Source organism: Clinocottus analis, unplaced genomic scaffold (genome assembly GCF_023055335.1).
Source record: "Clinocottus analis isolate CAN_PGR_092001 unplaced genomic scaffold, fCliAna1.0.p SCAF_11, whole genome shotgun sequence".
NCBI lineage: Eukaryota > Metazoa > Chordata > Actinopteri > Perciformes > Cottidae > Clinocottus > Clinocottus analis.
Genome location: NW_027175832.1, coordinates 12,735,101 through 12,744,868, shown reverse-complemented (window position 1 = coordinate 12,744,868; position 9,768 = coordinate 12,735,101). Strand labels below are relative to the sequence as shown.

The window sequence follows — 9,768 nt, the reverse complement described above, 5'->3', positions numbered from 1 at the left end:
ATATATATTTATATATATATATATATATTTATATATATATATATATTTATATATATATATATATATATTTATATATATATATATATATATTTATATATATATATATATATATATATTTATATATATATATATATATATATATATTTATATATATATATATATTTATATATATATATATATATATATATATTTATATATATATATTTATATATATATATATATATATATATATTTATATATAAAATGTATGTGTAATGTATAATGTATGTGTAATGTATATAATGTATGTGTATGTATGTATATAGTTATATATACATATATATATATATATGTATATAGTTATATATACATATATATATATATATGTATATAGTTATATACGTAATATATATATGTATATAGTAATATATTTATTATATATATATATATATGTAATATATATATAATGTATATGTATTTTTATATATATATATAATGTGTGTGTGTATGTATATGTGTGTGTGTATATATGTATATATACACATGTATATGTATATAGTTATATATATATGTAATATATGTGTGTATATATGTAATATATTTATTTTACATTTAATATAATATTTAATGTTTAATGTAATGTTTAATATAATGTATATGTATTTTTATTATATATATATATATATATATATATATATATATATATATATATAAATATACTTTTTGATTTATATTGATACACATGTAATTGCAAACAATCCGGTAAAAAGTAAAAAGACACCGCTGTAGTTCAAAATAAAATAATCTTAAATTACGAATCCTAACCTTTGCCTTATCCATCCATCCATCCATCCATTTTCCGCCGCTTATCCGGGGTCGGGTCGCGGTGGCAGCACACCCAGCAGACTGACCCAGGCTTCCCTCTCACCCGCAACATTTTCCAACTCATTCTGGGGGACCCCGAAGCGTTCCCAGGCCAGCCGGGAGATATAATCCCTCCATCGTGTCCTGGGTCTTCCCCGGGCCTCTTCCCAGTTGGACGTGCCTGGAAAACCTCGAATGGGAGGCGTCCAGGAGGCATCCGGATTAGATGCCCGAACCACCTCAGCTGACTCCTTTCGATACGAAGGAGTAGCGTTAGTCAACCTTTGCCTTAGTCAAACTGATTTAACTTTACTGTGAATAAATAATAAACTAATAAACATTAATCGTTAGATCCTCAAAAACGAATTATATATCATGTTTAAAAACGTCCTATACGATTATTCACAAAAAAACGCATAGTGTCCTCCTATTTGGTGTTATGGGTAAGGTCACCCTAAGGACTATAGAAACAGTATTAGTAAATAAATAAGTTGATTACATGCTACAAAATAATAAATAATGGCAGTGTAAAAGATACAACAAATGCAGTCGATATTATTATTTGATTTGTGGTCACAGGTCTGTTTATTGTTATTGTTCCATGAGCAAGGCACTACAGTCACGTCGTGGGGGCGTGACCCTGTGAGGAAGGCAAGTCTCCACAATGGAACTGTAAACAGATACCCCCTGCCCTCCTCCCTCGCTCCTCCAGCAGCCCGCTGCCAGTGACATGCAGTCGGACCTTTGGACGACATGGACGGGGCTCAGCTCAGTGAATTCCCGGACGACTCGGAGCCGCTCCAGCCGCATGTGAGCGGCTTGAGGCAGAGAGCGCTGCGGACCCGCGAGCTGTCTGCCGTCCGGACCTTCTCCACGCCGTTTCTCATCAAGTTCCTGCGGGCCAGAGACTTCGACGAGGAGCTCTCTCTTCAGGTAACTCACACGCACCCACGCACGCACAGTCCACCAAAGCAGCTGTGACTCCACGGAAGTACATGAAGGCTGTGTGTTGACGCTCGACAGCAATTTACGGATCACCAGGGAAGCCTCGTCACGTGACCTTAGAGTCTGATCAAACTAAGCAGCAGGACAAAGCAGTCACCATGGCACATACACATTAATGCAGCAGCAATATGAATATATATTGCAGAATAATAAAACACTTATAAGAAACATTTGACTAAATACTTTCAAGTACTTAAAGCAGCATGTCTATGGTTAATAAAACGGGCTCGACAGAATAGAGTGGCACAATAGATGATCAGAGATGAATCCCAGGGCGACTGCGTCGCAGTGGTTTCAATCAGAGGATCGGCGGTTCAATCCCCAGCGCCGCTAGCCTTGAGCAAGGCACTTAACCCTAAATTGCTGCCGTATCTGCGCCTACAGAGTGTTTCCCCTCGGTTTACAGCTTCGGGGGGGGGGGGGGGGGCGACGACACCAGCAATGACACCAAAAGCGTGCAGATATGTGAGCATCGGGTTGTATCAGTGTGAGTGCGGCAGTGAGCTGCTTTACTCTACAACTCTTTATAAACGGAGTCGTAGACTTGATACGGTCGCTCTCAGTTCATGAGTTCAGTTCATCAATGATGAGATGAGATCTTTTTCCGGTTTTGAGAGACGAAACAGCAGAAAAGACGACTTGGCGGAGACTTCGCGGAGATTGGTTTTTGGCAAAACGCCCAAAATCGCCGAGTCGCGCATGTGCAGCATAACTTGTTAACGGCGTATACCGTGAACATTTACCCGAAAGTACAGGCATTTCTCCATGTATTTATTAATGACTTAGTTTTATGTTCGTGTACTTCGTAATGTGTGAAGCCAGCAGCTCATTGTTGGTACAAGACACGAGCACTTTGGCTCGTTTCACTAGGAGCAGGAGTGCTGCTCCGGGTTCAGAGAGCTGCTCCTTACGGGAAGGTAACTGTTCATCTTCAACCTGGGAGCGTTTAAAACGCGTTTTAAGAACGCGACATATTTTTTCTACGCTCTCTGCCCGCTGCTGTGCTCAGCGCTCACTTGTGTGCGCGCACTTGTCTCTGCGCATCGGGACGGAACAACGCCGTGCGCGATACAGAGAGCAGAGGAGAGAAGAAGTGTTTACACGCGACCACGCAGAGACAGAAATGACGAGCTGTCATGTAGATCCGATCAATAAAGTACGGCCGTTTAGTTTGTTTAATAACAGAACAAGGTGTAGAGCTGTTAGATCTGTTCTATAGGAAAGAGAACCGTAAATTACATTTTGAGATCTGGCGCTATACAGAAAATTACAGGGGGATTCTTTATGGGGGCGCCCCGCCCTACTAATAAAATGGTAGGGGAATTAAACTGATGTGGCACTTTATGGTGGCTCCTCCCGTCAGTGTGTGAATGGATGAATAATGTCATGTAGTGTTAAAGAGCTTCAAGTGGTCGGAAGACTAGAAAAGCACTAGACAAGTACAGGTCCATTTACCATGTTATTACAACAATGTGAATCAGAACTCTTTCACTGAGCATGCTGACTTGTGTAGGTCTGACCCTGCTTGGCTCTACAGGGAGGTTTAGTACCTTCTTTTCCTTTTCCAGCAGCTGGAGATCACCCAACTGGGTCTAAGCTCAGCAGTCTGGAGCACTGTGCTAAGGACTTTGACTTTTAGCACACAAATAGATGCTCAGGTTTACTCTTCTGATGAGAGAAGGGGACCGGACAGCAGTGCTGGCAGAGTGAAAGCACAAGTGTTATCAGCTTTAGTTAGTTTTCAGCTTTCTATCCAGCAGAAATAGCCTTTATCACAAAGGTTTGGCAAAGATCAGATTTCAGCTTCGAAAAGTCTTGAATGCTTAATGTGTCCTGCAGCTTTTACTGAACTACCAGTGCTGGCGGCGGGACAGTCCTGAGATCAGCACCTGCCTTTCTCCCTCCTCGGTGCTCGGCCTCCTCAACACCTCGTACCACGCCGTCCTCCCACAGAGGGACCACACTGGCAGCAGGGTGCTTGTCTACAGAATCGGTCAGTATAAATGTGTGTGTGTTGATCATAATGTAACATAGAAATTATGTATTTTCTCTTCATGCCTGTTGTTACTATGCATTACGTCTTGAGAGGTAAACACCCGAGAGCCCTAGATAACAAACTCAACATGACGCCCCTGTTCCGGAGAAGACCCCTTCATGCTGTAATCCTAAGCGCGTCCTTCCGGCTGAACATCAGCACCTCTGGTTACTGTTGGAACTGCCCCTGAGCTTTAAAGGACAGGTTCACATGTTCATGTCTGTCTTAAATATGAACATAAGGAAAAGCTATTGCTGTGGATTACATGTGTGCATCATTTCCCCGTGCTTTTGGTAGGCAATCTGAATCCAGTGTGGGAGTGCCCCCCCACCTCCCACCACTGAGTGACCCCCACAGTGAAAGAGGAGAAAGGACAGAGCTACAGGTCCAGCTGGGAAAAACTAACTTTAAGTTTTTTCACAAAAGGGACTGTTTGATTTTCTTTAGCAAACGTTATTTTGCAACTTTGCTTTTTACGAGAGGTGAAAAGTCAGTGTGCATAAAGATTGACAAACGGGTGGGCGGGCAGACAGAAACTCTAAACTCATTTGTTCAGAGAATTTGGCATCAACATGCAGGATACTTTAACTCCAAAAAGTAAAAGTACTCATTATCTTGAATAATGGTAGTTTAATCTATGGTAATCAGTGACGTGCAGTGAGGGTTGGTGTTGGGGAGGCACTGACTCACAAGTCAGATTTACAAACATATAGGATGCCAATAGGATAGTATGGGAGAAAAGGAGAGAATAGGAGCATTTGGATATGTGTCACGTCAGTGTCAGCTGCAGCTGACAACCCGACTTAGAGAAGACCAGACCCGGTGCGACGCGGGTCGTTACCGGCACCTTCGGGCAAGCTGTCTTCAGACCGGCCCCGTTACCGGCCTCACACCGCCCCTTTTCTTTTCTTTTCCTCCGCAGAGTTTAAAAATTTAAATATGCTTAAATTCAGCGGGAAAGCAATAAAACAAGAAAACAAGCACGCGAATGTAAACATATTTGTAATAAACAATAAAACTAAAATACGCGTATAAACAACGTATTCGTAATACGTCAAACACGTAATCAGGAAGAGAGTACGTTTCTAGTCAACGTAATAGTTCTGGGGGAACGTAATTTGTAGGAGACAGGGTTGGTTGCAGTATATCTTACTTTTACTGGCAAGTAATCCTCAAATCCTCCATTTTCAGGGCGAGAAATTACAGCTGTCAGTTAAGCTCTCGCATTGCATTTCTTGTTGTGGTTGTGGAGTTTTTTTTTCTTTCTTTCACACACTTTTAGAGTTCACCAGACAGCGGGCTCACTATCGCCCCCTGTCTTGAGGCACACGTACTGGCTGCCTCAAGACAAGCATTTTCCTCGTGGATTTATGTCAGATCAATAAGACGTAAATATTACACACATACGTGAAATACATTACTGAATATCATGGAAATTAAGACATATAATAAAATTGTCCTTAACCATCATATTGGAAACATACACAGAAATGGGAACAAGCACGCGCCATTTGCACACGCTCAATCCAGTTTGTGAGTGATTGCACAATCTGAAGGGAGGCACAGCTCGTCTGTTCCTCACCTCTCGTCTCCGTTGTATTGTGAACAGGAAATACAGAATTTCCACGATTTTGACTATGAAAATTGTGAAAATACATTAGGAACCACACCAAAATCATAGACTAGAGGACAAATATTAATACTTATGTTATTTTATTATTTCCTTTCTTTTTCTTCTCATGATGACAGGGGAGGCACAGCCTCACCTGCCTCCCCTGTCTGCACGTCACTGATGGTAATACAGCATTTACTAGTACTACTATTATTTGTATATTAATAATTAACTAGAAGTAAAAAAAAAAGGAACTGGAGCTTTCATTTTCCTCTGAGTTGTAGTGAAGTGGAAAGTTGCACAAAATATAAATACTTCAACATTTAACTTGAGTTAATACTTTGGGGCTATGATGATTTCATTATTGATAACGTTTTATAAACAATTAAACATTTTTCAAACTCTCTATGACTACTAATTACTAACAACTACTCATATCTTTAATTGGTTTAATTAATCGATTGGTTTATGAATGGTGAATGGACTGTACTTCTCGAGTCATCCGACCACTCCAAGCTTTTTAACACTCCATGTCATCATTCACTCATTCACACCCATTCATACACTGATGGGAAGAGCTACCATGAAGGTGCCACATGTCCATCAAGAGCAACTAACATTCACACGCCGCATAAATAGCTTTTTGGGTGACGTGTCCATGCACTCCAGTGTTGCTGCTGCACTCTCGCTCTGCTGTGGGCAGATTGACTGAGATCAATGAGCCACAGACGGAGCTATTAGGATGAAGCCTTCTCAACAGCTTCAAAAGAATAAATACATTATCCTTTATTAATCCCTTTGAGGAAATTGGTCTCTGCATTTAACCATTGTGAATTAAGGAGCAATGTGCTGCTGTGAAGCGCCTGGGAAACAGCTGGGCGTTCAGGGTCCTATCAAGGACGCTTCCACATGCAGACTATGGGAGACCAGGGATCCAACCGTGAACCTTGTGGTTTCAGCACGACCACTCATCCCCATGAGCTGCAGCCTCTCTGTGTTGTGTGGAGGTTTTCAGTGGTGTGGCCATCTTTATTTTACCTTGAAATGAAACCGCCGTTAAACAATGATAAAATAAAGTTTTATTTCTCTGATTCACTACAATGTTCTCTATATTGGACTCTATAGCCTGCTTGACCATTGTCTCTCTCTCTCTCTCTCTCTCTCCCTCTTTTTCCCTCGGCCACTTATTGATTCGAGGAGGCATGGCCAACCTTGAACACTGCGTGTTTACAAATGGCAACCGACCATTAATAGCACCACCTAAAGAAACTGAATGCACTGCATCTGTCTCTTCTGTCTGCAGGCCAGTGGAACCCCAAAGACTGGACGGCCTTCCAGGTGTTTAGAGTCAGCCTGATAACATCAGAAATCATCTCCACTGAGCAGGAGACGCAGAGACGGGGTCTGAAGGTCATATTTGACCTGCAGGGATGGAGTTTAGGCCACGCCCTGCAGATTAACTCTTCCCTCGCTAGCAAGATATCCTCTGTACTTTCGGTAGGTCTAAAATCTTGCTTTAGGTTGGACTTCTTGTCAATACCTGTTCTACCATGTGCTATAACGCTAGACACTCAGCTCTTTGTGTGCCATAAGGCTATGCTTTATACGGGTCTTCATTGACAATAGCATTGGTAATGCTACGCAGAAGACTTTATAACAGGTTGTATAACGCGCCACACCACAGGAAGGATGTATTCACTTGTAAGGAACACTAAAACAACGCATCATTAAAGTCCGACTACTTCTTTCTTTAGAACATAGTTCTGCATGTATTTTTTACAGTGGCTCAAATGCAGAGTGTAGCTTTTAGAGATTTTAGATTTAAAATGAAAAAGAAAAATGTTGTTAAGAAACAAGAGTTTATTTCAACCATGTTCTGGTTGGGAGCTTATTTTTCTCTCATCAATCGAAAGCAGAAGGAGCTGTTTGGCAGATGGGGCGTTTAGTTGTACGTGTCACAACCCGGCTCTGAGGCTGTGACAAAGGATAATGATGAATTAAATCTGTTTATTATAATCAAGTAAAGAAAAGGCAACAACTAGGAAGTGTTTCAGTCTGTAACATCAATAATGTAAACGCGTCAGAGAAAACAAAGAAAGCCCAAACCAAGACATAACCAGGAGAGACCAGGAGGGATTTTATTCCCCAGGTGATCCTGGACCAGGTGCTCTGTGTCCAGTCATTACCACACCCACGTTCCTGTGAAACGTTCAGGGACACAGGGACAAATAGCTGGTAACGCCACACTTGTGCAGGGGCCGTCACATATGTCATTTTTTTGTCCCCTGATAAACTTCTGAGAATCTGTATAACTGAATCAAGTTTCTTTTATCCTTTGCTGATTTTCATTTGTCCATTCTTCCGGCTCTGGACCAGGAGTCCTCAATGCAGAGAGAGAAAAAATTCAGCATTAAAGAAGAACCATTTACAAAATAACAAAGTATGCAAAAAGAATAATTGAATTTTTTTGAAATAAAATCTTAGAGAGGAATAATAAAAAGCGGGACAGGAGAAGATTTATAAATGTTTGTGGTATGGTATAAATCACCTGGTCAGAGAATTTGGCCATTTATTGAAGCCTTATTCTTCCCACCTTTTGATCATTTGTTATTGGCGGTGTTACTAAGAAATACTTAGCTCTGCATTATCATAACCTCATCTAATTGTGTGGAGATTACAACATCAATGGCCCGCAAAAAGTTTACAAAACAGCTTGAATTGGGCCCGCCATAGATATAGCAGCCGTGTGAGAGGGAGGAACAGTGTTCTCATACAGACTGGTGAGGGCCTGTAGGCTGTAGCAGATCATTGGGAGTCCTTGTGCACTTTTTGGAAACATCCAGATGTGCTAAGCTTCTCAACTCTTATTCAGATTTGCATTATAAATGTCTTCATTATCATAGACACAACCCACACGGTCAACCTTTCTGCAGAATGTACTTGTTCTAGTGCTTACATTGATCACACTGAATGTGTCTTGCTGGTAATGTCAAGACATTACCCACAAGACCTGTATGTGAGAACATAAATGTCCAAATCCTTTGGATCGGCCGCCTCCAGAGAACACTGTTTGTGTAATGTGTAAATGAGCTCATTAGTGACCGGAGCCAGCTGGCAGGTTGATTGCATTTCTATCATGCCACTGAATAGAAACATTCGAGGGTCATCTCCACAAAGTGCACTTGCTTAATGTTGTTTTACTCCGTCCTTGTTTGTGTGTGTTTGCATGTTAAGGACTCCTTTCCACTGAAAGTTAGAGGAATCCATCTGGTGAACGAGCCAATGTTCTTTCGGCCGGTCTTTGCCATGATTCGTCCATTCCTGCCAGATAAGATCAAGCAGAGGGTCAGCAGCCTGTTTCTCTCACTGATTACAAAGTTACCCATCTCTGTCCTCAGACTCTCTTTACAACGTGCCTTGAAACATACTTTGAAGATCAAGTTCCATCTCTCCCTACTCTAGATCCATATGCACGGTGCTGATTTCCACGACACTTTAAGTGACTTCTTCTCACCGCCTGTCCTACCTCCAGAGTACGGAGGGGAGGGGCCTAGCATAGAGAGGGCCTGTCAGGACTGGACCAATCAGCTGCTTCAGTCAGAGAAGCTCCTGCAGCAGATTGCCACTCACCCAACAGGTGACATCCTTATTACTCCTGAGGATGCCTTGAATTCAGAAGAAGGTGAGACTGAACCGATCTGACGAATGAGGTCGAGAATTTGGTCCCTTCAGATCACACTTACACACTGCTGTAGTTTGACTTTGGATTTAAAACAACCAAACATTCTCTGGCAGCCATATTTAAGGGCTTTAACTCATAAATTACTCACTGTGCAAGATGTTGGCTGTATTGAGAGAGCTGTCTCTGTTCGCTGTCTTCCTGGTTACATTGCTCATTGGAATTTGACCGAAGGGAAACATTTCATATTGTCTGAGTCTAATTAAAATACACACATTTTCTTTCTTTCCAAGAGTGACATGAATAAGTCAATGTTCATTTCATGTCTGTGTTTTAAGCAGTCTATGGCCCCAACCAGTCGACTTTACCTCAGTATTAGCCCATCGAGAGCAGTGCTTATCTGAAATAGTAGATGGTGTTATTATCCTACCTTTCTAACTTGCCAGACAGAGAGGAGACTGAATTAAAGTTCTCTAATAACATTCATTACTCGTGATTCATCTGTGGCCAAAGAAATGTATGCGCTCCAACCCCAATTCTATCCTTCCTCTCGTGTGGTGTCGGCATCACTTCCTTTTGAGAGGGTCGACAGTC

At 41.4% G+C, this 9,768-nt stretch overlaps 1 protein-coding gene across 1 annotated transcript; it reads left to right on the top strand.

Moving 5' to 3' along the window:
- The first annotated feature begins 1,578 nt into the window (after positions 1-1,578).
- Positions 1,579-9,197, top strand: ttpa (tocopherol (alpha) transfer protein). The gene is made up of 5 exons (XM_068571425.1): positions 1,579-1,776; positions 3,688-3,841; positions 6,799-6,992; positions 8,730-8,840; positions 8,958-9,197. The coding sequence occupies exons 1-5, from the start codon at positions 1,597-1,599 to the stop codon at positions 9,195-9,197; spliced, it is 879 nt and encodes a 292-aa protein (XP_068427526.1). The 5' UTR covers positions 1,579-1,596.
- The last annotated feature ends 571 nt before the right edge of the window (positions 9,198-9,768 follow it).

Coding starts and splice junctions, on each gene's coding strand:
- ttpa (XM_068571425.1), top strand. CDS start 1,597: ATGGACGGGGCTCAGCTCAGTGAATTCCCGGACGACTCGGAGCCGCTC. Junction 1,777..3,687: donor ACGAGGAGCTCTCTCTTCAG/GTAACTCACACG, acceptor TGTGTCCTGCAG/CTTTTACTGAACTACCAGTG. Junction 6,993..8,729: donor AGATATCCTCTGTACTTTCG/GTAGGTCTAAAA, acceptor TTGCATGTTAAG/GACTCCTTTCCACTGAAAGT.